A 26,731-nucleotide genomic window follows, 5' to 3' on the forward strand; every position below is an offset into this window, starting at 1 on the left:
TTTAAATCTTTTTCTTTTTATCCATGTTCAAGAGCACAGACAGTTTATTTTGTCAGCACATTTGGTGAAGAATGTATGTTTGTGTGAGTAGCCATGAAAACCGGTGAAAATTTGGCATTTGTTTTGGATATGATGGAAAAGAAGAAGAAGCCACTTATGCCTTACAGTCTAAATAATCCACAGAGTATATCGGGTTGCAAAAGGGTCACAAAGTAGCAGTCAAAGAGAAGCTTAAACACCCAGAGACGTAGCATACATGTCCGATAAGGAAGAACAAGGTATAGAGCATGCTGGCTAATTAAATAAATTTCACTTTAAACCCTGTTCCTTAAGCGTGTAACCCTGGAAAAACCATCCCGTAACAAGAAATGGACTCTGAAGAGATTTCGGTATCCGTTCACAGTAAGGCTTTGAAGATATATGAAGTTTTATAGCATTTGTATTTTAAGGATTTAGGGCAAGTACATGTTTTTCTACTGAATAAAAAGAAAGTTAGTACTTAAAAGGTTCAAAAATATATCAATCGTGATTTTTTTTTTTTTTACATAAATAAATTATATTGATTTTGGATTTAACAGCTGAAAAAACCCTTTCTGCTTCCACTGGAGGCAAAACTGAACAAAATGTTAGTTAAATAGAGATAGCAGCATTTCTAAGAAATCTGTCGATAGTGATACAGTATCTATGCTACAAGGATGTTATTAAATAGAACACATTTAATTATCGGGGGGGGTTGCATTATAATTGGTTACATACTTCAAAAAAAAAAAAAAAATCATCCAATCCAGTAAACTGGGAATAAATTCCGTGAAAATAGAAACCAAATGCTTTTTAGACCATGGGTAACAGACTTCTTTGAGATGCTAATTTTAACATGTACATAATTTATAATCCCAAATGTATAAAAGACAATGACAAAAAGCATCATAAATAAATAATGCAAACTGAAATAGTTATGTCAAAACATTTGGACCATCTGATAAATTAGCAAAACTGTAACAGAAAATAAGTAAAAAATACAGTAAATTGTGACAACCAAATGTGAAACCGATTACTAGCACGCTCCCAACTCCCTCACCAGCCTGCCTGTTATCTCACTGCTGCACCACTGCGGGTTTATTTCAAGTCTCAAACCATGAGCTGCAAATAAGAACAAGCCCAAGTGAAAGAAAAATTAAACAAGGAGTGAGGGGAAGGAGAAACGAGAAGAGTTGCCTGTGGAGGTGTCTCAGTACCCAGAGCTGCGGGGGGCTGACGGCGTGAAGACCCGTCCATTTAAAACGCAGACGTCGAAATCATTTGCCAATGGGGGTGGGACTCGGAAATACTGTTCAACAGCAAACGGAATGGAAAGAAGAAGCCAAGGTCATCTCTTCACAGTCTAACGCTAGAAAAGAAGAAACTCAAGCTTTGAAAGTCTCAACGGTCCTTCTCAGCGGGCTCCCCAAAGAGGAAAGCTGGCCTACAGCCTTTTCCTTGTTTGCTGAAAGGACGTTGCTTCTGGGGTAAGGAGTGGAAAACACAAAAACTCAAAAAGCCTCAGTGTTCATGTAAGAGCAATAAAATCAGTGTGGCCTGTTCACGGCTGGAAAAAAATACCTTTACAGCACTTCTAATGCCATAGATGAGAACTAACGCCATAGAGGAGAACTGAAGACTAGCAGAATGATGAAGAAACTGGTAGCTACAGGTACAGTAATCCCAAAAAAGTCATGCAAGATGTGCAAAACCTTTCCAGCTCAAGCTGGAAAGTTCTTGTAACTACCGAGGAAAGGGCAACTAAACTCCACTTAACATAAAACCAAACTTTGGTTTTAAAAAATACAAAAGAATGTCTACGTCATATTTTCACTCGCTGCAGTTTGTCGCCAAACCTTTGAGGTGGGGGTGATAAAGAAATTATATCACTACCGGTTATGCTTTTTCCTTTCAAAGAAATGAATATATGCATTTTCAATCCTTAGTTATATACTTCTGTCTATACTACTATTCTAGTAACCATGATAAAATAGGGAAATACTTTAAATCAAAAATACACATTAGCACTTACTATAGCTGTGCTTTTTACCCCCAAATACAGGCTTTTTCGTTCAGTGTCGCTGTAGACAGAAACACCCTTGGTCTGCGTGTAGACCAAGAGGTAAAGACTTTTCTTTTGCTCTTGTTTTTTTTGCTGCTTTTTCTTCTCAAAGGAGTGAGCAATTTGGGGGGGGTGACCGAGTACTGGATTTGCTATCGTCGGCTGGGATGAACGACTGGAAAAACAGAACGAGAATTCGGTGCCTCCCATACTAGCTAGACAACACTGTTCATCTAATAAAGTGGCAAGACCCTGCAACTATTAACATGTAGTATGTCACCAGAGTTTTTTTCTGACAGGGGATTAGGTAGATAATATTACTCATGGAAACACAGGTTTATGACGGCGGAGCGGGGCGGGAGGGTAAGTAACAAAGAGTTTATGGGATAAGAAACTCACAAGCCACAATCTTTTTGTGTTTTTTTTTCAATGAAACAAAAGTTCTAATTGGTATCGCGAGCCGCTTCGCGCTCCTCCTCTGCTGGTCCGTCCCGCTCTTTCTCTGCCGACAAAGGCGGTGTTTGCTCTGTACAGTTTTGACTGTTTGCAGCTTCTTTCTCCGGCAGCGAGACAGTTTCTGGCTCTGGGTTTGCCGATTCCCCTTTCGCTTTCTTTCTCTTCCGCTTCTGGCTTTCCAGGTTCGCTGCGTCCGAGTGTCTGGTTTGCTGTATGCCGGGCAGCGCCATGCCGATGCCAGGGGAAAGAAACATCGAGGGATAGATCAGTCCAGGAGACATCCCTGGGATAAGAAACGGGTTAAAAGCTACAGGACTACTGGTAGTTATTGCGGATTCTGTCTGATTAGAAAACGAACTAGGACCAGGCTTATCTTCCGAGAGAGTTTCTTTTTTCACATCCTGGCTACTCTGTTTATCCTCAGTAGCTTTCTCTGCGTTGGCTGTACCACTTTTCGTTGTGCTTGTTAACGAAGTCGGAGCAGTCGCAGTACAAGTAGTTGTCATGGGGGGGTTGAGAAGTCCTCCGACGCCAAACATCTGTGGTACAGTAGCCATGCCCGGCAGCATCATGGGCAACATACTCAGGGTGCTTTTCACATCCTCGCCGGCGGGCACTGCTGCAAAGCCAGCAGGAAACCCAACCAGCCCGGTCAGAGGGATCCCTTGCATGTTTCTCATGTTCTGAAGTCCTACTAGATCCATCCCAGCAATCAGTCCGTTCATGAACAATGGTCCCATTCCAGAAGAAGAATCTGCTACAATGCCGGGGCCTTTAATGAGTTCGCTTCGGGGCCTTCTCCCCCTCCGGCGGGGCCCCGCGTCTCGGAGCACAGGCTCGGTTAGGATGCGATTGAATTTGCTTTCCGGTAAGTAGCCCTGCAAACAAAACACACACAACAGAAAACACCTGACAGTTATTACTGCATCAAAGGAAATCTGGCTTTTCTGTGCTCGCATCTGCCTCCCAGATGGTGTCAGCACAGAAATATTTGCCTACATGATATGGAATTTGAGAGGTACGCACAACTTTTCCCCAAGGGATGCTGCCAAATGCAAAACACCCTCGCTCTGCCCTGGCATGATACTGCACCGTCAAAGCGCACAGGGAGGAAAGGAGGAAGCACATTTTTACCCTGCATTTTCACCTGAGCCCTCAGCATCGGCTGTTCACAACACGAGAAGCACCGGGGCAGCTCTGTGTCAGACGCCAACTTAGCTCCCTTCCCAGCTTTAATCGTGGCTTCAGCAACGGGTGAAAAATCATGTCTTTTAGATGTGAAGGGCCAAATTTTCAATGCTCTGCAGGACAGCAAAGCTGCATGGGATGACACACAGAGAGTGGACATGCTGCCTGAGGAGCTCCCGGTTAGAGCCTCGCTGAGACGCCAGGAAGGTTCTTCTGAGCATTCAGATACGGGACCAAAACCCAACGGCCACAACTGGGCGAGACTGTCCGGTTACACAGAGCAGTGCGGGGGGATCCATAGCGCAGTTTAAAAACTCCATTTTTCAGCATCCTCATCACAGACATTTAAACATTTCCCTTTGTGGCTCCCTTGAGTTTCAATATCGCCACTCTTTGAACCGTTTCCAATAATAGATTCAGGGAGGAAAAGTATTTCTCATTGAAACCTGCAGTGCAGAAACTTGAATCAAATGACCCTGGCACTCTGCACAGCTCAGCTACTGCCCAAAGAGGGAGAATCTTCTGCTCTGCTCCCACTGGCATGTGGGAAAACCTGCACGGGACCATGACGGCGCCTGGGCTCTGCGGGGCAGCCGACCCCACGCTCCCGCTCGCCCAAGCGCCCGGAGCAGCCAGACGTCCCTCCGCATGCACGTGCCAGGACGGATGCGCCCTTGCCAAAAGCAAAGTGCTGATGGGGCTTGGGGGTGCGAGTGCTAACGGGCATGCAGCCGCTGAACGAGGGCGCGTGAGCGGATGCCCGGGGCGGTGGCCAGGCACACAGCTATTCCTACCGGCAAAGAGACCGTCCCCTGCAAACGAAGGCAAGGAAGAGCTGCCGGCTCACGCGGGTGCTGGCCACCCAGACGGGGCGCTGACGCCAGCCCGGACGTGGAGCCGATTCCTGGGGAGTGGAACAGACCGTGCCAAATCTCCAGTGCTAATTAAAAGCAAATTTGAGAGCAGTACAAACCTCTAAGCCAATTGATTCCTCCTCCAGCGCCCTGCAAGGGCGCCACACAAACCACTGCAGCCACAAAAACAAGGACCAGGCGAGAGGGACCGTAGGGAGCAGCCTGGATAAGGCCAGCCCGCGGGGTGGGGAAAGGTGATCTGGCAGGGCCCGTGTGCCAGAGGAGAGAGCGCTCGTCTTCCGCAGGCTCTGCCACACACTGGGGCAGGGACTGGCATGACGAACAGGGTGAATGAAGGCGGTGAGGCTCGGCTCTGTCCCGCCCCTCTCCCTGCCAGTGTCTGAGACTTCAGGGCTGGTGACCTGCAGGGCCTTTAGCGGGCTGCACAGGCAGAGTTTGCAGGAGCTGATGAAAAGCCTCGGCTGAAGGTATTTTTGAAAATTTGACCCGTGAGAATGTGTTTTGTCCACTCCCTGCTGTCCAGCACCCAAGGTGGATTACTGCTCCTAGGGCGTTTCTCTTGCCCCTGCCATTTCTAAGCATCCCGAGGCTTTCTGGACAGTCACCCTGAGCTGCTGAGCCCCGTTCCCAGGGCGCTGACCCCCTTCTCTCCTTCCTCTGGCCGCGCCGCTGAGCTGTGGCACGCGCCCAACCTCCCTCTCTGCCACACGAGTGGTCCCGGCGCTGCTGGCCCTGCAGCTATCCCCTCCCGCGTGCGCAGCTGAGGTCCTGCCTCGCAGCTCCCGGATCCTCGCTGGAGAAAGGTTGTGGGGATGGGGAGGGGAAAGAAAAGATGACATGATACAGATTTCTCCAAAAGCTCTAACTTACTGAAAGCTTAACAATGTCAGCCCAGTCAGCTGCAACAGCATACTCCAAGTTTGCATCAAGCCACCTTGGCAATTCCTTCAATGCTGGTGCCGTGGCTCCCCCTAACTATAAAACACAGCAGAAGGATGACCTCTATTGCAGAAAGAGTTATGTAAAATAAGACAAGAAATACGATTACACTTCCCCTAGCTCCTTGCTTTGGGCTGCAATTTGGCTGGGGCAGAGACTCTTCCCTTGCTACACGTCTTTGCAGGACTTGGTATGCGCCTGCTGCCTCCAGACACACAGTTCAGGGAGAAAAGGCAAGTTCAGCCTCTGTGGCCCGTCCCATCGCCCTCCCCATGAACAAGCGATGGGGATAGAGCTTCTATAAAAGCCATGCTCAGAAGCGGGCAAACCCACCTATTTACCCAGGTCTCCAATGGCCATCGTGGGCGTAACAGAGGGAAACACAGATGTGGCTGAAACAGCCTCTTTCTGCCTCACTCTTTAGTTTTGGTTTTAGATGTGATTAATGTCACATCATCTTCTGACCTAGTGTAGTCCTGGCTGTGTTTAAGAACTGAATTTGGGTGGAAAGTACCCCTGAACGTCCCTGCTCATTCAGAGAGCTGAACATCAGTGCACTGAAGATTAAACCGCAGACAAGTAAATCCATGCTCTTTGCTCAGTAAGCAAGAAAGAGCCCTTCAAACCCTCCACTTCCCGGATGCCCAGCACTTGGATGGGTACTGGTATGCTCTGCCCGCACCTCGTAAGGAGGAACAAAGCAAAGATACCTGCATGGCAATATTACAATTGCAGTGAATTCAAGGGGAACAATCAAATCCGGAACGGGAAGCATCAGCCAGGGCTGTGCTGACGGTGGCTTTAAAGCCAAAGGCTGAATCCCTTTGCCATTGTGGGGGTCTGTGTACCCTGGCAAGGGTGAACACTCAGACCTTTCTTACTTCACACAGCAAGTCACTTATTTCGCAGGTCTGTGTCCCCTTGGGCACACACATGTCACAGGACAGTGTAGCTCAGTGACGTGTTCCAGACTTTTGTCCCATTCGTAGGCTTCTCTGGATTAAATCACCCCCCAGCTCAGCTCGGGGTCTGCTAAGCATTTCAAGACACCAAGGGCAGAGCACAGAACAGGCCTTCGCTTACCCGCCGTCCGGTACCCTTATGTACCACAGGCACCCGCTCCTCTCCCGTGAGTGAGTTAATGTCCAATTTGCTGGGGTCCTTGCAGCGTTGCCTCCTCTGCTTGGGCTTGTCTGAAAAATTCTGGAGTGCAAACAAGACAACATTAATGAGACTAGACAGCTTAATGAGCCTGGACGGCTACAAGCCCCGCAGGAGAGCGGCACAGATGAGCTCCTGAGGGACAGAGGGTCCCTGCAGAATTGGGTGGGAGCAGCGCGAGCAGCACAAGCTGGTCTCTGCCACAGGGCTGGCTCTCAAATGAGCACAATTGATTTTTGTAGGTATAAAGAGGTTTTCAGCGTACCCCACTTAGGCTGCTCCAGCCCTTTCTAATGCCCCTTCAATCTTAAAACTGTAACCTGCTGCCAAATCATATACGTGCATCTGTAAATGGGGCGCTAACTACAACTAGGAAAGAAAGAGAACAGGTCTGTGTGTGCCATCTCGTGTCAGTCTGATAGAGCTACCTGCTTCTCGCCAGCTCATCTGTGCTTTGTTTTGCTCCTATTTCAGCTGTTCCCACTGCAGAGCTGCTGCACCGTGTTTCTTTGGGATCAGAGCCCTTCGGGACTGCAACCTACAGAGTTACAGCTGAGTTGTTGCACACCCACTGCGTGCACCGAGTCCCGGTGTCAATGTGTCTGCTGGGATGTAACATTATAATGAACTACTGCAGGCTCTGACTCCTGCGAGTCAAAGAAAAGACCCTGAGCTTGGTCTGTCGTTCAACAAGCTTGAGCTGCTGCAGCACCCCAAAATAGCTTTCAATCCATCCTACCTGGAGAGGACACCCGCCCTGACAGGGGAGTTCCTGCGGGGCTGGCCCAGGGCACGGGGGGCTTGCTGGGAGCAAGAGGTTCACCAGTGGCATGGCCAGACTGGGCGTGCTCCAGTAAGCCTCCACGGAAGGCAACGGCGATGGAAAGGAGTGGGAAGGCACCTCCACGCCTGCTCCACCATCTGACTGCTTCTTACAGTGCTCCTGGGAGTCTGGCCTTGGGCACAGAGCTGCATGTATCTCTGGACTTGGAAAAGCAAGGGCCATCTCGCCCGAGCAAACGCTGAGCTCCTCATCTCTCATCTCTAACGAGCTCCGAAACACTATCAGCTTGCCTGCACTCCAAGCTCTAGGGAATCCCTGCCTCAGGCACACAGTTCTCCAGGACCAAGATGCACAGTCTTTCATGTATTACCACCACATTTCTTCCTATTCTGTTTTACAGCCTGTGCTCTGCCTACCACATAGTCTAATAGGCTAAATAAGCTGAAACCTGGAGCGAACCAACCTGTAAAACCAAGAGGTGGATGCTTATGAGATGGCAAGAAGAATCAGAAAGCCTTTGCGCTCCACTCTCTGCCACTATGCTTTCTGATGATGCCTGCGGCCACGCAACCGCAGCCTTTGCAGCCTGCAACGCAGCCGCTTTGGTCCAGTTTTTAAATCAAGGAGCTTTCCTCTTGTCTGGGAACCTTATTTAATACAACAGCACTGCCTAAAATGACCCCAGGTGAAAGGGAGCAACCCAGAGCATCCCAAATCCCTTTTCCCATTTCTCTCCCCATCTCTGGTGCTTCTGGAAGACATTGGACTAATTGTGCATTGGGCAGACAGATGCACTGGAGCTGGAGAATGGACCTTGGGGCAGGAGGATGTAGCTCAGCAAATGCCTTTCACTGCTGTAGAGGGAACCGTGCCCGCCTGCCGAACGTGTGATGAACCTCCCAAACAGCCCTGATGAACACCGCAAGCCACGGCACAGGGAAGAAGGCTGCATTTTGAGACACTTTGTGGAAGCCCTGAACTCAAGAGCAACCGCAGAAAACCTAACACAAAGGGCAACACACAAGGCAGACACACAGATGCAACGTGCCACTGAAGGCCACCCTTACTGTGCCAAAGCCGGGAACGTCGAGTGTGTAGTCAGACTGCTGACGGAGCCAGTCGAGGAGACTCTTGTTCGGGACAGCCTTCTCTGCTTGGCTGCCTGCAGCTGGGACTGGCTGTGGAGTTGAGGTAGCAGCAACCGGCCCATCGGGGAGGGGACTGTTCTGAGGGGGCTGCGGCTGGTCTTCCTGAACATCCTGACGTGGAGGGAGGAGCAGGGAGAGCCCATGAGCAACACGTGGTGATGCATGCGCACCCAGATAAGCAGAGCTCCCAAAGCAGGTCATCTGCTCCCATCGCACAGATTAATCCACATATTCCCAGTGCCTGTTCCTTAAATCACCACCCACCAGCGCATTACACTTCCACTCAGTCCCCAGCACTGGTGGCATGGAGGGCAAAGAGGGCTAGGAGATGCTTCTGAACTCACCTGGAAACACCCTAATCACCAGGAGAACCGACTTCCCCCCAGATCACTCCTAAAACTGGTTTAGAGGGACTGGTCTTGCCCCCAGAGCCCCATTCTCCTTTGAGTGCAACCCAGGGTAGAAGGAGAAAGGGTGCAACAGGCTCTCGGCCGCAGCTCCAATGCAGTCAAGGACCTTTCCTCATGTTCTCTAACCTCAGACACCCCCTGAGGTGGGACAACTGCTTTTGATAATGCTTAGCAGGACTCAAACACTCCAGGCAGAGGGCTGCAAGCCAGAGGGAAAGCCTCCCTTCCTCCCTGGAGTAGTATCCACTCCTGCCTGCTCCAGCACAAGCCAAGCTGTCCTGGAGGAGGTCCCGCATTGCAATGGGCAGCAGAGCTTGTAGGGGAGAGCTGGACTATGAGACAAATTGTATTGACTCCATCGGGGCCATGTGAAAGGGGGAACCCACCTGCAGCCTGGTTGGAAGAGGCCTCTCCTTCAAGAAGATGAGGTCCATCCCTTCTACATTTTTTCTCCTGCCCCGTCTCCTCCTCATGGCAGCGTCGTCTCTTCGGAGGCTGCCGTTTACAATTTGTCCCGTGACAGGATGGATTAACCCTGCCTGGAGGATGCCAGACAAGTCCATGCCCAGGGAGCCCTGGAGGGTGTTCACGGTCCCCAGTTTGGGCATGTTTGTGTTCAGGGGGAAAGGAGAGGAGTTCCCCGGGGACCCATCAGAGGCTCTGGACAAGTCCACTGCTGTGTCGCGCCAGCCGTTCAGCACAATGGGTGGATGAACATGGGTTGCTGCTAGCTGCTCCAAGCTCCTCTGTTTCGCGTCTCTCTCCATCTCGAATTCATAGGGCCTCCTGTGCTTCCGCTCGTCCTTTGCAAACGCAGGGGTCAGGAAACCTTCCTGTGTGTATCCAAGCCATGGAGAGGGTTACGGCTGTTTGTGCACTGCCCAGGGACCACAGCTCTTCAAACCAACACTGAGCTAATGGTCAGGCTCTTCTGCTTCTCCAGAGGAGCCCTGAAGGATGATGCCCTTTCTCTGGGCACATCACACCTCTCTTTCCCTGTGTGTGCCCTCACACACACTTCGATCTCCCAAGGTGCTATAACCCCAGGTGCTCCACCAGCTGCTGGGCTGGGGTCCCAGGCCAGCAGCTTCTGTCTCTGCGCTGTGTCCAACAGCGAGAGGAGATGAGAGGGAGCTGGTGACTGACGGGGCAGTGCCCTCTCCTGCACCCTTTGGGACACCAGGACAGTGTCCCCTTTTCCCCCTGACCACACCAGGTGCTCCAGCGCTGACTCTGGAAGCACCTCTACGGGCACAGGAGCTGCGGAGCTGCCGCGGAACAGCTGCTTTCCCAGGAGGGGAGCAGGGCTGGTGGGGGCCTGGGAGCACGGGGAGCTCACCGGGAGCCCTCAGTGGAGGGGACCAAGTGGCTTAAGCCATGTGTTATATACCACAAGTGGCACCAAGATGCAGTGAAAACCCAGGCCCTGCTTGGGAAACTCCTGAGCACTTCTGGGCAATGCTTCACCCCAAAGTCCCAATCCTGTTCCTGCCCGAGGGCCCCCCTCAGCTTTGGTACCTGTGAGATTAACACCCCGTTATTGAAGCTGGGATTGGGGGCTTCTGACTCGGCAAAGCTGTTCCTGCTGCCAGCATTGCTGGCTACCGCTGGAGCCGTCAGCAGGCTTTGGGTCTCAAACTGCTGGCTGGAGGAAGGCCACTTGCCCTTCAGGATGGCATGGCAGATGTTGTCAATGCGGTTGATGATCACACGGTCCTGCAAACAGAATTGGACAGTGGCAGGCGAGGACTCGAATGACTGACTCATGTCCGTCATTTCAGGATTAAAGACAAACCCAGCCCTGGTGACCTCAGCTCAGCAGGGAACTGCTTTGGGGCAGGCGTGTCCACCACGGCACTGGTGGGAAGAGCACCCCAGTTAGAGCATCTGTGGAGAGTCGTGTGCGGAGGACCAGGAGGCAGAGCTGGGGCTGTGTGAGCCACTGCTGGTCAGAACGACGCAGTAACATGCAATACAAACAGTGTTAATTTTAAATTCACCTTAGGCCACTCAGAGAAGGAGTACAGCGTCTTCTCCTGCAGCAGCTGGGCTATGGTCGGTGCCCGGGCATCCTGAAGGTCATCAATCTCTCCGGGCAGGACAGAAGCAGAACTCTTGCTTTCTTCCTCCAAGTACTTCTCTGGACCATCTGAGAAAGCGACAGAGAACAGAGTCCGTCACCGCCCTGCCTCTCTCACCCTCTCGAGGAAGGGTGAGGTGAGGAAGGCTCAGGAAGGGCCAGCACTCCCCTGGGCTGAGTCTGGGGGGCTTGTATTGCAGTGGCTCCCATCCCTGACCATCCCCATACCCTGGGAGGGCGAGGAGGAGGGCACATGCCTTTCCAGAAGGAGCTGTTCGTCAGGCAGTGCCCTGGGCCAGGAAGGGAAGGGTGTCCTGCATTCCATCGGGTGCTCATGGCAGAAGGGCTGCTGGAGCTCAGGGTGGGGGGGGTCTCGCCAGCCCTGCCGGCAAACGCAGCCCCCAACCCTTTGTTCCCCAACCCCATCAGCTAGAGGGACCCCAACTCCTGCAGAGGGGAGGCCGCTCTGGGGGGTCGGCAGCCCCAAGGCTTTGGCTCTGCAGGGAGGACAGCAGGTCCCTCCCACCCCAGCCAGAGGTGACTGTCAACCAGAGGGAGCTTTCAGGACCATACCTTGACTCTGGCTGCTGCTGGCTTTCTCCCCCTCATCTCTGTTCTCACACTCTTCTTGCTTCACACCCTGGGGCTCAGGGTGCAGGGCCTCTCTGCAGCCTGCCTGCCCCTCAGCCCCTTGGCCCCAGGCCTCCCCCCCGGCACGGGGGGGCTCTGCCCCTGGGGCTCCCAGCAGAGGTGCAGGCAGGCTGAAAGCCTGGCTTTGAGCCTGGCCCAGTGAGTGCTGCAGGGTGCTCTCCTCATCCAGGCCACGGTCCTCCCTGCCCTCTGGCCCGGGCTCCCCCAGCCCTTCGGGTGTCCCCAGCCCCAGGGACTCTCTCTCGCCATTCACATCTTCTGGGCAAGTGTCCTCGGGTGTGGGGAGGCCAGAGCTCTGCTCCTCACCCCCCAGTTCATTAGCCTCGGGGTCACAACCGGCCCTGGTCCTGGGACCACTCAAGGCTTCCACAACATCTGCTGCTGCCTCAGAGTTATCATCATCCTCTTCTTCCTCCTCATCCTCCTCACTGTGGCTCTGACTTGGCCCTGACTTTGCCTCCATTCCTTTCTCCTGCAGCAGACTGATGAACCTCTGGTCAGGAGGAACCTTTATTTCATAGTTATGAAGACTGGGATTGTAGAGCCCCACGCTTATGACCCCTTCCATGGCCCCGTGCTGAGGCAGCCCTGGCGCAGGGCTGGTGAGGTCTCCCTTCTGCTGCAAGGCTTCGCAGAGCTCTGCTGGGATGCTCCGCGAAGGGTCGCTTTCGGGGGTAGAAGGTGAAGGCTCAGCTTCCTCGTTCTGACTGTCCATTCGGTCACAGCCCACCTGCAACCCCTCTAGGAAGGGAGTCTCTCTCATGGCATCTGCATCGCAGCTGGACGGATCCTCGTCCCCCTCTAGCTTGCCCTCAGAGAGTTTAGCAACGCTGCTTCCAACATCTGTGCAACTTGGGCTGTCTCGGGCAAGGGAGCTTTGCTCGCTGTTACAGGCCTTCTCATCGTACATCATGCACACTAACGAGTCCGGCAGAGAGCTCTCATCATAGTTACTGGAAATGATGTCCCGGACTTTAGACATGAATGTTTCACAGTTTGCATCCGGCGGACTGCCCCCAGCCTGGGACATAGTGTTGTCTACGGTTTCTAGCTTGATCTGACTCTCAGCTTCATTCTCCAGGGATTCACAAGTCCGGTCCACCTGGCTGTACAGAGGGGAACTGTAGAGTTTGGAGTTAGTCTGGTAAAGGCAGCACAAGGTTTCTGGGCCTGGGAGCCCCGTTCTTTTATGCTGGGCATAGTTCCTGTATGCATCTAAAAAAGACAGCTGGGGGTCATTCATGATGTAGTAGTCAGTGCGATTCAGGCCATGCTTGGCGGTGCCGATCAGCAGGTCCCGATCGTGTTTGCCACACTCCCACCACACCGGCAGGTAGAGGCTTGGCCGGCACAGCTTGAGCCGCTCATGGAGCTGCGGACACTTGAGCACTTGCTCGCGCACCTTTCGCAGAAGCTCGATACGGTAGAGGGTTCTGGCAGCACGTTCCTCCGTGATGGGTTCCACGTAGATGTCAGGATCTGGGTGACCTACAGCAGCGATAGAAAAGCCAAGGCCCCATTATACACAGAGAGGAGAGTTGCTCAGAGGCAGTGATGAGCAAAGTGACTTTTAACTCTCGCCCAGACTGCAGGTGAGGTGGGGGGAGTGCTTGCAGCCACTGTTGGGGCTTCTTTTCCCAGTCTCACCACCTTCCATTCATTTGCCACCAAATGGACACACAGGAGTAAACTCCCTTGACTTTAGCAGATGGACCAAGAGCGGCACTCAGCTGCAGAGGATTTCAGAGTCTTGTCTGAGCTCTGCTGCATCAGCACCAGCAGTGCTGGAGCTGCCTGGACGTGTCGGCAGAGCGGCTCCCTGGGGTCTGAGCCTCTGGTAGCCCTTCACCAGGTTCTCAGGGAAGGGAGTCCCTCAACTCGTGCAGCTCTTTTGATGAGGAACACCCACCTAAGGCATTAACACACACATCCAAGGAACTGCGCCTGAGACCCGACCTCCTGACAGGTCAGACGAAATCCTTTCTGCTGCTGTTAGAAGCAAATCACTTTGTGCTCAAATAGCCCCCAAGCAGCTTTTCATCTGCCATGTCCTGCACGGTGCCAATGCACCGGGGGTCTGCAGGGCACTCTGAGAAAACAGATGCCCTGTGTGTTGCCCAGGCTTCCCAAGCCTCCTGAGGTGGGTTCAGACTCCCTTTACCCTGTAGCAGAGCTCTCTAGTCAGCTGCGCCACAGCACAGGCACTGTGCGGACTCTGTCCAGTGCCAGCAGAGAGATGCTTGGAAAAAAAGCAGCAATACAGATCACCCAAACAACCCCCAGCTCCAGTGTGGAGGAGATGTGATCTGCCGCTTCTCTGCTTCTCCTCCCTCACATCTAGAGGTTGCTGTCTTGGATAAAATTGGTTGTGATTTCATGGAGAGCTTCATGAGACCTGTGAGAGCAGGGGCTGGTGCCCACAGGGCTGCCCTACCTTCCCATTGCACTGGGGAGGTGGTACATGGTGGTGACAAGGCAGCCAGAAATGCACGTGGCTTCGGCAAGCCCACAGCCTGCCTGGTGTCCCGCTGCCTCCAGCTGTCCCTGAAACTCCTCCCTTGCTCTCCTGCTCCATGAGAGCAGTGGGACCATTTCTGACCGATGGCTACATGGACCTACCGTTACCCCCCGCCCAGGCCATGCAATTTCCACTCACCATCCTCTTTCCACAGTGGCAGACCACAGACATTCTTGCACATGGCCACAAAGCTGTAGAAGTACTTCTCCAGGCTCTCATCTGTCTTCTTCTCCAGTCGAGAGATGGCTCGGAACTGGGCCCAGTCAAAGATCTTTTTCTCCTGGTCATAGATAACCCCAAAGGAGGAGACAGTGCGGTAGAAATCTGCCTGCTCCCTCCTGGTCCACCTGTGGGGCAGGGAGGAGACACGAACACCACTGAGACACGTTTGGTCCCAGCATGGGCAAGGCACCAGGCAGAGAGGCTGAGAGAGGACTATCTAGTTACTGCCCACCAGTTCTGGGGGAGCTGCCGGAAGGAGCACACGGGGGAGATCACCACCATCTGAGATCATCTGTCTTATGGCGCATAGTGAGGAGGAGCGAAGGCCACGGGCCCTCTGGCTCTTGGCTCGCTGTTGAAAAAACACTCTCGGCTGTTTGAAAAAACACTAAGTGCAGCTCCTGGCCGTGCTGCCGACGGGGTGCAGGCTCCAGCAGCTTCGGTGGAGGCACAAACCTATCTCACCTACTCGCTTCCTGCCACATCGAGTTGTCTCATAAAGGCCAACTCTCTGTACCAGGAATTAGAAAGGAAGGTCTTGCAGACACAGCTCTCATCCGGCCTCTTCCAGGGGGAAACTGGGACTGCGGTTCGTTGCCGTAAGGGTCCCAGTAACAAACACCATCCACCCCGCTGACTCCTGTGGACTCCTGGGAGCCGGGGGTGGGGGTCACCCCCTCCCCACTGAAGGAAAGCAGCCGTGCTGATGGGGGGGGTTTCAGTTACAGCACTGTTAGAGCACAACTTTCACTCTGGCTTGGACCCTCTGAGCTTTCACCTCGTGGGGATCACTCAAAGGAATGATCCAGGACAGATGGTGAAAAGCATCCTGGGCAAATGCAGCCCCGGGCAAAGAGAACGCAGAGAAACAGGCCACAGAGAACAGACCAGGGTGCAAGCTGCAGGGCAAGCAGAGGAGCAGGTCACGGCAGAGAAAGGTTGAGTGCTGTGGGCTGAAGAACGCTTAAAGCCAAATCTCAGCTCCTCTGAATTGCAGCTCTGAGCCAGCACCAGCAAGCAGCTGGGACCTGTCAAGGGAGAGCAGACAGGGTGACAGCACCCACAGCACTCTCCAACTGACCAAAATACTCTCAGACCAGCATTTCCACCCCTGCTCCCAGGGGCTGTGAGCCCTCTGCAGTGATATTTCATTCCAAAAAGGAGAATAATAATAAGAAAGTTAATTAAAATATCAATGATCCAAATCAAGGAGCCCACCAGGGAGTTTGTTGAAAGGCCTCAAAACTGCCTAGGACACTCCTGTAAGGAGACCCCAAAAAAACCAGCCCACATAACTAAAGAGCAGGAAATACCAGGCTGCTGTGGTGTCCGCAGCACAACCACTGATGCCCCCACCTTGAAGAGAGGACGGTACAACTGGAAGAGGCCCAGAGGAAGGGGAGAGGGAAGTTCAGTGGGCTGGAGCAGCTTCCATACAAGGAGGCTGTGAATAGAGAGCACAGGGCAGCACAGATACTGAGCGGCTACGTGGGTTCCTGCAACGGGGACAGGATCAGAGGAGACAAAGCCATCGAGGACAGTTGACCACAGAGAGCCCCTGCAGCTCAGGAAGTCCCAGGGCTGCGCAACGGGGACTGGCAGCGATGGAGGCAGCATCACCCTGCCACACACCCTCCCTGGTTTCTGCAGAGAGCCATTCAGGGTGCCAGGCTGGTCCCACCATCCTTCCACTTACTGGGATGCAAACGAAATGGGAGCACACTGCAACCAGGATATGCCAGCATTGGGCTCCCGAGGCCACGAGCAGGAGGCTAATGCAGTGGTGTGAGAGCCACGAGGGTCAGAAAGGCTACGCACGTGGGCTGTGACGGCACTCATCCGTCACCCCTTATCCATGGTGTGTCCCAAGTGCACAACACTGCCCAGCGGCACCTGCTCTGCTGGGGCTGGGGGGTGATCCCTGGCCCAGCAGACGCTGGATTTGACCCTGAAGAGCTGTCCCCTTGCTTCCTTTCACCGTGTCACCAGCTGCTACCTGCAAACTACAGTGGAGGCTGCTCCCTGGCCTGGCTGCTGGAGCCACAAGGCTCCCTCATGGCTGGGAGCAGCGTTCCCTGCCCAGCAAAGACCCATGCGCCTCCGTCACGCGGGCAGCGGGCTGCACAGACAGCCGTGGTGACCTTTACCTGGGTAAATCCAGGGGGGCAAGAATTTTCACTGGCCTAAATCAGCTTTGGAAAGGACCCTCTGCTACATTACCTTTTCTGCATTTCTTTGTTCACTGAGTCCATCTCAGAGGCTCTCCTGAACATCTCATCCTGCAGCCAGTATCCATGGTTACCGGGCACCAGCATCTCAGCACGGGGAGGCAGCTCTTTGCGGTTGCAGCGCTGGTAGACGGTGACGAGCCTCCGCAGTCTGGCTGTGAGGGCAGATGAGACAGGCCAGCAGGATCTGTCTGAGTCGGAGCCATCCTGGGCTTCAAACATCAGCAAGGACATTAGTATTTAATGCACACTCAAAGCCACAGGTTCCCACATCCCTCTGGCCGGCTCTGAGAGCTCCCTGCCGCCTTCCCACTCCCACAGGGGACACCAGGGATCACAGTCATGAGTGGGGGGCTGTGGTGACCATCCCTGGGCTTCCGCCCACCCAAGCTGCTGGCTTACAGCCTCACCATGTCTGAGCTTCCTTCAGAGAGAGCCCAGATGCAGAGACCGGAGTAGGAATGACAGCTCCGGGCCAGGCCATGCATGGGAGAAGACTGCAGCTCCCTGCTCAGCAGCGGGGCCAGCCAGCTCATGGTATCCGCCAGCACTGCCCACTGCAGAGACCCTGCACGCTCATCTCATGCAGGAAACTGCATGGACAGGGGCAGGCTAATGGCTTCTAGTCCCCCCCGGCTGGCTTTAGCTGGAAACACTCTTTTTCAGGACCCTGGCTGCCCTGCCACAGGGACCATCCCTGGGTCACACGTGAGTCAGCCCAGGAGGACAGGAGCCTGCCCAGGTTAAGCTACCTCACCCACTAACACAGAGCAGCGCATCCCCCCAACCCAGCAGTGTGTCCCTCCCACCCAGCAGCGCCTGCCTCAGCGCTCTGGCTCCGGCTGTGCCGTGCCAGCCCCTGGGAAGCCACATGCCGCACTGCGGGAGATACGGCCTCACCTGCCACTGGCTCGTCCCGCTTCTCACTGGCTTCGCCCACCCCAGCAGCCACGATGTCCTGCAGAAGAAAACCATCAGAGAGGGCTCTCCAGCCCCGCACAGAACCCCCCGTGCTCACAGCCCACCCGGCCCTGGCAGGGTATGGGGTGGCACTATCGGCAGGGCCACGTGTCCTGTTCCCTGGGGCTGCAGTCGCTGGCTGCCCTCAGCGCACTGGATCAGAGCAGCACAGACGGGGAAGGTGACAGCTCGGAGGGGCAGTGCTGTCCATTTTTTGGGCCTGAGGGGATGTTGACCACAGTGACAGAGGCTGTAGTGCCACTGCCCAGGACAGCAGCAGTGTGACAGCCTCCGCTGCTCAAATGCACCCTGCACCCTCCCGTGCTGCCTCGTTGACTGCTCTTCCTCTCTCACAGGGCCATTGCTTTTGGGATGCCCTCGACTCCTTTGCCAGGACCCCATGTGGCTCCTAAAGCCGAGCGCGAGAGCCAGCACCCTTGGCTGTCCCCAGCCCTCAATCCCCCTCAGCTCCCCACAAGGCAGATGCTGCCCAGGTCCGCAGGAAACACACGGAGGCAACAGCAGAAGCTGTGCTCCAGCGAGCAGAGGCGACGCAGACAGCATGGGGCAGAGCCCACGCACAGCACGGCAAAGCCGGTACAGAACAGGGTCACTGGTTCCCTGGTGCCCCGCAGCAGGACTGACGGAGCCAAGCCTGCAGCGCAGGGCGGGAGGGCAGGCCTGGCAGCACCAGACATTCATCAATCAATCACCATGAATCCCACTCACCTCCTGCTTTGGCAGCCCATCCAGCTTTTCTCCACTGCTCTCTTCCTTCTCCATGCTGCCCCTGGGTAAGAGAGTGAATTAGTCCCTGGTAGCGGCAGCACAGCCCCCTTGGCTGTGCCAGTCGTCAGCAGGAGGGAGCGGAGAATTGGTGCTCATGCCATCCCTCTGCCTCGTACGGAGGTGCCAGCTCCCCCCTGCCTTCCCCCCTTGCCCGCTGTGCTCAGACACACAGTCTGCTTCCTACCTCCTCCCTGCAGACAGCCCACCCCACAGCACTGCCCCACTGCTAACATGGCCCCCAGGAGTGAGCCAGACAGCCCTGAGAGCTTGGCTCCATCCCCTGCCCACCTTTCGGCAGTGTCCTGGGCCCCGTCGCTGACGCCCTGCTCCGCGGAGAGCAGCTTCTCGTCCGGCATGCCCACCTTCTCCAGAAAGCACAGCGCTGGGTCCGCCCGCATGGCGTTGTACCTCTCATAACCTGCCAACCGCCACGGGCCATCAAAAAGGAGAAAGACGGCACAAAGCCAGGCCTGAGACTGATTCAGGCAAAACTCCTGCTCTATGGGACACAGCTCCCCAGCCGGCTCTCACTTTCTGTCTGTGCTGCTGTGAGAGCAATTCTCACCCCTGGAAATTCAGAACACTTTCCCAAAAGCTGCTAATTGCTCTGCAGCCCCTTGGCAGCAGGCAAAGAGAAAGGTGGCCCTTCCCGGTAGGCAGAGCAGTGCCCAGAGAGCTGCGCACGGCACCCGCAGCAGGTTGCAGCTGGGAGCAAACAGCCCCGTGACTCCTGGAAGCCACAGCGGGACTTCATGACAAGGCTGGGGACACCAGGAGAGGCTCTGTGCCTTCCTCCTCGCCCTCAACGCTGCTCGTGGCAAACCAGAGGAGTCTGCCACGGGACTGGGCACAGCCACCCTGAGCACTGCAATGCGCCTGCCCCACCACCCAAACGAGCCGGCAATGCCGCAGCGGCGGGCACCTGGGGAGAGCTGCCTTGGCCTCGTGTGGTGCGCGGCTGTGGCTCTGGCCCCTCGCACTGACATGGTATCCCTTCCAGGTACCGGAGCTCTGGCCAGGTGCTCCACTTGGGTCCCTCTCACGCACCTGCACCCACCAGACAAGCTGGGTACACACCGTGCTTGAAGACGCCGATGAGCAGGGATTTATCGGCTTCAGCGTTCCACCAGTCCACTGGGATCTCCACGTAGTCAATGTCCGGCAGCAGCACGTCCAGCTCCCTGTGGCAGACAAAGTATGAATGCCCCTCTTCCAGCCTCACCAGGCACTGGAGCGCATTGGGCAGTGCTGGGCAGGGGCAGGGGGAGACAGGAGCCATCCCTCGTTGGCTTGGGGACAGCTGATGAACGCAAGGCTGGCCCGGGGCCCCGCCACGGCCTGGCATGCATGTCTCCCTGGGGTCAGAGAGCAACCCCCTGCCTTCCCCATCCTTTCTCCAGAGCTGGGGAGGCTGCACAGCCCCTCTCCCCTCCCACCCAAACACCACCAGAGGACTGGAGATCCTATCTGATCTGAACAGCCCCAAAAGAACAGCACGTCTGGTGGGGTGGGCTGCAACGTCCCCTTTCCACAGACTTGTGCTGATGGAACTGCGCTGGGAAGAGCAGCAGCCTCCGCTCTAGGAAATTAAGCTCAGCGTATCACACTTCTCTCTGAAGCACCGAGAGCTGAGTCTTTGCAGGAAGATCAGGAGCTGGCAGGCTGCAGGCTCAGTGGCATTAACAGAGCCTGTCGGCCCCCTTGTCCGCACTGCTGGGAAGGGACTGCAGGCCACAGCGATGGGGCATGCTCTGCTCTGAGGCCTGGCCCTGGGAACCGGGCACAGTCTCTGTGGGCTCCCACTTTGGATTAAAAGCCAATTTGTCAGACAGCACGTGGAGACATTTTCCTGCAGCGTGTCCCAAGTGTCCTCACCAACCCCCAGGCGGGCGTTGGAGCCTGAGAGCTGCCTCAACGGGGCTGCCACGGCCGCGGTCCCTGCTCAGGCAGAGCTGCTGCCCAAGGATGAAGGTTTGCCTGAGCCAGACCTGGGGATTTGACCACAGGGTCTGACTCGCCCGGAGCCGCGGTGAGCCCAGATGTGGTTGGGCTGGATGGCTGTGGCAGTGCTCGAGTGCCGCCACCACCTCCCCGAGAAGCATCGCAGGGGTTCACCGTCAGGTCCCTACCTGGCGGGGGTTCCCTCGAAGGCTTTGTCCGCGGCCTCCCCCAGCACTTCAGCCTTCAGGTAGTAGAGCATTCGCACCCGCAGCAGAACCCTGTCCCGGGGCAGCAGAGAGGAATGCATGCTAGCATGCAGGTGCTCAGATGCCAGCCTAGGGCCTGGCCCAACGGCCCTCACCACAGCGTTTGCAGGGGGACCCTACGAGGGTCAGCAAGGCCAGGGAAACCTCCTTGACGCCGTGTTTCCACACGTTGGAGGACCCACTTTCTCAAAGCAGGATGGGCCCCGGCCATGTGGTGTCAGGCCACAGTGCCCAGCCCTGCGATCTGCTGGGGCCCCGCGGCCGCAGGTTTGCTGCTCAGGACACGGCTCCCGTTTGCTGGAGGAGCATCCGAGAGCAGTCCCGCAGCTGGAGCATGGCGATCCTGCGTGGGCTGCGAGTCCTTCACAGCTCCCTCCCACTCTTCCCACGCTAAAGGCCCTCAGCCCACAGTCTCCACGGGCCGGGTGGGCTCCCGCACTCACTTGTTGCAGTGCTGTTTGAGGTGCTTCTTGTAGCTGTCATCATGCAGGACGACCTCAGGGTTGCAGGTGGCGAGCCAGTCTGCGTTCTTTATCTCGGGAAGCAGCATCTGATTCTTCGTCTTCTTCCCCTTCCTGCCTCTGGGCACCGGTGCTGACAAGCCTGTAACAGCAAGTGGCAGCCAGTGAGCACCGTGGGCAGGCCGGGCACCGCCGCGAGGCACCTCTGGCGCTGCGGTGCCCAGGCAGGGCAGCAGAGCCGGGGAGCTGGAGGAGGCCGTGCAAAGCTCCTGGCTGCGGGTTGGCGAGCCAGACTGGGGGAAGCGCACGGGGTAAACGCAGAGCATGGGAGGCTCCGTCTCCAAGAAAAACTTGGGGATCACCACAGAAACTGAATTGCTGGGAGTTCTCAGTGCAGTGCTGAGCCCAAAGGATAACACGGCCCCTTGATGTACAAAAATATCACATAGAAGCACGGAAGGGACCTTGATCCTGGGCACGGCTCTTAGAGCCTTACCTAGATACTACAGCCAGCTCTGAAGTTCACCCTACGGGGACAACACAGTGATTTGGGACAAGAGTTCAAACAAGAGGCTCCCAAATGATCAAAGACCAGAAGACAATCCTGGTGATGTGATCTGTAAGGGTTGTTTCCTATTCTGTGCATCAGGAGGAGAACCAGATCACATGGGAACCAGATCACTGCAGGGGGCATTTACACTTGGCAAAGATACCGACAGGAAAAGGAACGCAGTCCCATCTGGCTGACAAAGATAAAATGAGATGCAGCGGCTGGAGCTGAAAATTAAACACATTTTCAACCTTGAAATAAGATGCGAGTTCGCAGCAGAACGTGAAAACAACTCCTGGTGGGGTCACTATTGTTTGGAGTCTTCCGAGAGGGATGAGCTGCCTCCCTGGGCAGTCGCTTCTGAGGCAGCGTCCTGCAGACGTCCTCTCCTGCCAGTGTGTGCGAAGCGGAAAGAAGCGCCTCAGCAGTCCCGTCCCACCCGTCTGGTCTTGCGACACCAGGGAAGAAGGGAGAGCGTTGCCATGTCCTCAACACCTGCATAAAGTTTGCAGCTCCATGCCAAGACAAGCGCTCCAGCCCAGGTGGCTGCTGGAGGCGTGCAGTGGGCTCCTGTCCCCAGTACCGAATTGGCCTGATGAACTCTGGGCAAATGCTGCTTCCTCAGCAGCTTGGCCTCTTCCAGGATGGAAGGCAAGACAGGGCTGGTTCAAACCCAAGCTCTGAGCTGGGCTGCCTGTGTGCTGTGCTCACCCGTCGTAGTCACGCGGATACGGGATTGAGAAGGAACAGCCCCAGGATGCACTAGCAAGGGCTGGAGGTTGCTGTTGCTTTCTGGACATCAGGGAGGCCCAGAACATGCCTCACCTGGTCAGCTCTCTGCAAACATAAGTTGTACCTCTGCTCCTTGGCGAGCCACAGCAGCGCCCACCGCGTGGCTGCTCCACACTGAAGGGTTCTGCTCTCCTCCAGCTCCTGAGGTTAGGCTAGATGGTTTTGTTGTTCCTCTGGCCAAGACCACATGGAGGTCTCACAGGTGGGAAAAGTCACTCTGAAGAGCTGATGGAGAAGCTCCTGGTTGCTTTCCTCTGCTAAACATCCCATTTTAGTGCTGCTCTTGCACTAAAGCATTCCTGACCCTCCACTGAAACCACGGCTTGTTTGTTACCTGGCATTATCTAAATCAAGCCCATTCATATCAGTCAATTTGTTTCTTACTCTTGCTCTGCTCCCCAGAGGACTCTCAAGTCCAGTCCCAGCACTGCTCTGGGCAGGGCTGGGTGGCAAGGGCAGGAGGCAGCACTGCCAGAGTGCCTCACGTTGTAGGAGGTGATTGGAGTAACTTAAGGAAGCCACTGAAGGCCACGTGCTCGGACCTCACCATGTAAAGCCAGTCGGACGTTTCCAGACAGAAGGAAATGATGACGTTGGGTTTTAAGCACCAAGTACCACACAGTGTGCTCTCAGGGCTCAGCAACAGCACCACTCCAGAACAGCCTTCCCTGTGCTCCACCACCTCGAAACAGGAGCCCCAGGTTTCAGCCCGGATCCCTGATGTCAAAAGCAGGCTGGAGATTCCCAGCCTCCTCACTACTCACCTTGTGCCACAGATCACTAGTGTACAACAAGCAGCATACAGCCGTGGGGCTCTGGCCACCCCGAGGGAGCCCCGTGGCCTCCCCCAGCCAGCCCTCCCAGCCCAACTCACCTGTGCTAAAAGCCGCAGGACACAGGCACTGTGCTGCTAGGTCAGCGCAGAGCCCTCCGCCACAGAACAGACAGTGACCACGTGTCCCAGGCCACAACCCTCCAGCTGATCCAAGGAGCCAGCACCGGCTCTGTCTTCATATCATTAAAGACAAAAGCCATTGCAGCTGCATGATGCTGTTTGCGTGGTGGGCTCTATTCGCTGTGCTGCTCCAGCCCCGAGGGATGCCTACAGAGAGCAGATGCTGCACTGCAGGCAGGGTGGGGGGCGAATCTGCAGTGTCCCACTGCCCAGGCAGTCACAAACAGCACGAGAGCAGGGCTGGAGAAGGCTCTGGGTGGCCCCTGTCTGAAGCTGAGGATACACTGGAAACCTCCACCCAACAGAATGCAGATGCAATTACAAATTGGACATGTGGTGTGGTATGCGGACCTCACACACACTGGAAAACAAGCGTACGAGTCCTCTGAACAGGGAGGGTACAGCCAAACCTGGGAGAAAGGGTCCTGCTAGATGGAGTGAGAGAGAGCAGCATCACCTGGGTTAGATTCTGCATTGCAGAGTTGTCGGGACAAACCAGCGCTGCACCTCCACCCATCAGGGCAGGCACTGCAGACCACTATGTCTGGAACAAGAACCGCGATGAGAGGAGACACAAGCTGGTGACCTGGGGTGAGATGGCTGCTGCACAGACTGCACCACCAGCTTCCCCGGTGCAGCCGCGAGTGCCGCGCCTGGCGGTCTCAGCTTAGGGCCTTAGGGCTGGGGCTGCCAAGAGGCACAGGTACGGTCCCTGCACGACGATCCATGCCGCATCCTGCGATGCCCTGAGGAAAGGCCAGGCACGTCTATGCTCTGAGTGGAATAATCCTATCACAGCCAATGTGTTCATACGGTCAGCAGCGCCCCACGAGCTCCCTGCCTGGTGTCTCCCTGCGTGGGGGAACCTTGACAGCGTTCACAGGCCAGACAAACTTAGCGGCACTCACTTGAGAGTAGGATGGCATCTCTGCTCCCACCACAAGGCTCTCTCTGCACCAGCCGTGGCACTGGGAGCCAGGAAACAGCCTCCCCCACCCAGCCAGCCCCTGCCGCTGGCTCTGAGGGTCAGTCCCACGGCAGCCACTGTCCCTGTTCAGAGAGAGTCGCAGTGCTCAAGCACAACTGTTTGCTGGCTGTTTCAATCAGCTCTGCTTTGACTTCTGCAGCCTCAGTCCCATAGGTTGGCACAGCAGCGACGGGTACAGGTGCAATGGCAGAGAGAACACGCAATACCTGAGTGATTCTGCAGAGCCTGGTTCTGGCCGTCCTTTGTTGGCGTGATGAGATCCCAGATAAAACTCTTAATCTTCTCATCCCCCTTGTAGTGTTTGACGCAATAGACCAGCAAGGCCCGACAAATCATCTCCATGTCCTTCTCATTCAGGTGCCACTTGAAGCGCCCGTGGGTCAGGATATCTTTCCAGCGTCCCCAGCTGGAACAGCAGGAACACAGACAGAGTAAACACTCCTGTGCAATTAGAGACCTCGCTGGCACCTCTCTCCAGGAGCTTGCTCAGGGGCACAGCCCTGCCAGCTCCCCTGGATAGGGGTGTCCTGCCCCCACCTTAGGGGAGCAGAGAGAGGGAGAGGTTTGCCCAGGACTGAACAGGGCAGAGGCTGGAGTACAGTCTGGAAGCACCGACTGCCAGCTCGTGCTTTGTCCCCCTAACTCTCCTTCCATCCCAAACATTCGCTTAGAGCCCAGGTCCCACCAGGGAGGTCATTGCTGGAAGGAGGGGACACTGAAAGCAGGATGGACATAAAGTGGTTGGGGCAGCCAGAGGCCCATGTGCACGCTGGGGCAGCTGGAGGCTGTGACCATGCTCTCTGGGAGGGGGCGAGACTCACCCGAATATGAGCAGGTTCTTCTCCACACGGAAACACTCAGCCCGCAGGTACCGCCGTGTCTTCTCGTTGAAGCGCCGTGAGCGTGTGGGTCGCTCGTCCGAGTCACTGTCCAGCTCGGAGAACTCCATCAGCTCATCCTCTTCAAAGGAGTTGTAGTGTTTGGTTTGCTTCCGCACCCGGGGCCTGTCGATGACCAGGCTCTCCTAGGAGGGACAGAGAGGAGAATGCGCTCAGGAATGGGCAGAAACACCTGCCTTCAATCAGGGCACAGAACATCCTCTTTTCCACACTGCCACCCTGCTCTGCTCACATCTCTGGTTCCCAGCTCCCCAGCCCTGTGGCTAGCCATCACCTTCCCAGTGGGATACCTGCTCCAAATTACCTGCGTGCGGCTCTGCCTGCACACACGAGACAATTCCTGGCCAGCACAAAATTCAGCCTGAACAATGGCAGGCTGAAAATCAGGCCCTCTGGGTTCAAACTGCTGACAACCAGCAGCTGATTCAGCTCTGAATCATACTCCTGGCCCTCCCAGCGCTGCCTGTGCCGAGCGCTGTGCTGGAGGCGGTGTAATTTCTGTGTTGGAGGGGATAGGTGGGCTGGAACAGGAAAGGCAGCTTCCAAGAAGGTGCAGGAGGGAGCAATATGAAATAAAATGGCATGTACCTGCCTCCTCTCTTTCCCCCCAACCTTTCGAATGAATCCATGTCATCTAAATCTGCCTGGATTTCAAGCATGTGGGACACACCCCCCCACACCCATTCTCCCTGCTAGAGTGGTGAGCTCTGCAGAGCTGCGGGGCCTCCCCCTTGCTGCTGTCTAACCATCTCTACAGCGTTGCTGCCTTAGCTGGTATTTCGGCAGGCCCCGGAGCCGCACTGAAGCCGGCTGCAGCGCCCTGTGCTTGACGGAGGAGCCGGGAGGAGAGGCCCGGGTTGCTGCCGAGCCCACGAGCTCAGCAGGGCCAGCAGAGAGATGGGACCCCATCTGTCCACTCCTGCCTCCCGACAGGCAGAGTCACCAACCCTCCCAGCTCCATCTCAGCGCTCAGCTAGAGAGCTCCTTTCATGGGCAGAGCAGGCAAGGGCCAAGAACAAGGGTCCTGCCTAGTGGATGAGGGGAAGGCTGTTGATGTTGTCTACCTGGACTTCAGCAAAGCCTTTGACACTGTTCCCCACAGTATTCTCCTAGAGAAGCTGGCGGCCTGTGGTTTAGACAGGTACACTCTTCGCTGGGTAAAAAACTGGCTGGATGGCCGAGCCCAGAGGGTTGTGGTGAATGGGGTGAAATCCAGCTGGCGGCCGGTCACAAGCGGAGTCCCCCAGGGCTCGGTTTTGGGACCGGTCTTGTTTAATGTCTTCATTGATGATCTGGATGAGGGGATAGAGTGCTCCCTCAGCAAGTTTGCAGATGACACCAAGTTGGGAGGGAGTGTTGATCTGCTTGAGGGTAGGAAGGCTCTGCAGAG

The 26,731-nt window shown here is 55.5% G+C and overlaps 1 protein-coding gene across 1 annotated transcript in view; it reads right to left on the reverse strand.

Annotated features, from left to right (window-relative positions):
* CHD6 (chromodomain helicase DNA binding protein 6) overlaps positions 1-26,731 on the reverse strand; it is a 98,404-nt gene continuing 71,673 nt past the window's right edge. Inside the window, 19 exon segments of the mRNA XM_059827432.1 lie at positions 1-3,414; positions 5,470-5,574; positions 6,622-6,741; positions 7,139-7,237; positions 8,551-8,742; positions 9,428-9,874; positions 10,542-10,757; positions 11,042-11,190; positions 11,695-13,260; positions 14,429-14,637; positions 16,733-16,952; positions 17,641-17,698; positions 18,430-18,490; positions 18,778-18,907; positions 19,567-19,670; positions 20,619-20,708; positions 21,140-21,299; positions 24,649-24,848; positions 25,264-25,466. Coding sequence (XP_059683415.1) covers positions 2,524-3,414; positions 5,470-5,574; positions 6,622-6,741; positions 7,139-7,237; positions 8,551-8,742; positions 9,428-9,874; positions 10,542-10,757; positions 11,042-11,190; positions 11,695-13,260; positions 14,429-14,637; positions 16,733-16,952; positions 17,641-17,698; positions 18,430-18,490; positions 18,778-18,907; positions 19,567-19,670; positions 20,619-20,708; positions 21,140-21,299; positions 24,649-24,848; positions 25,264-25,466 — 5,220 coding nt within the window. The 3' untranslated portion in view covers positions 1-2,523.

Source organism: Gavia stellata, chromosome 20 (genome assembly GCF_030936135.1).
Source record: "Gavia stellata isolate bGavSte3 chromosome 20, bGavSte3.hap2, whole genome shotgun sequence".
NCBI lineage: Eukaryota > Metazoa > Chordata > Aves > Gaviiformes > Gaviidae > Gavia > Gavia stellata.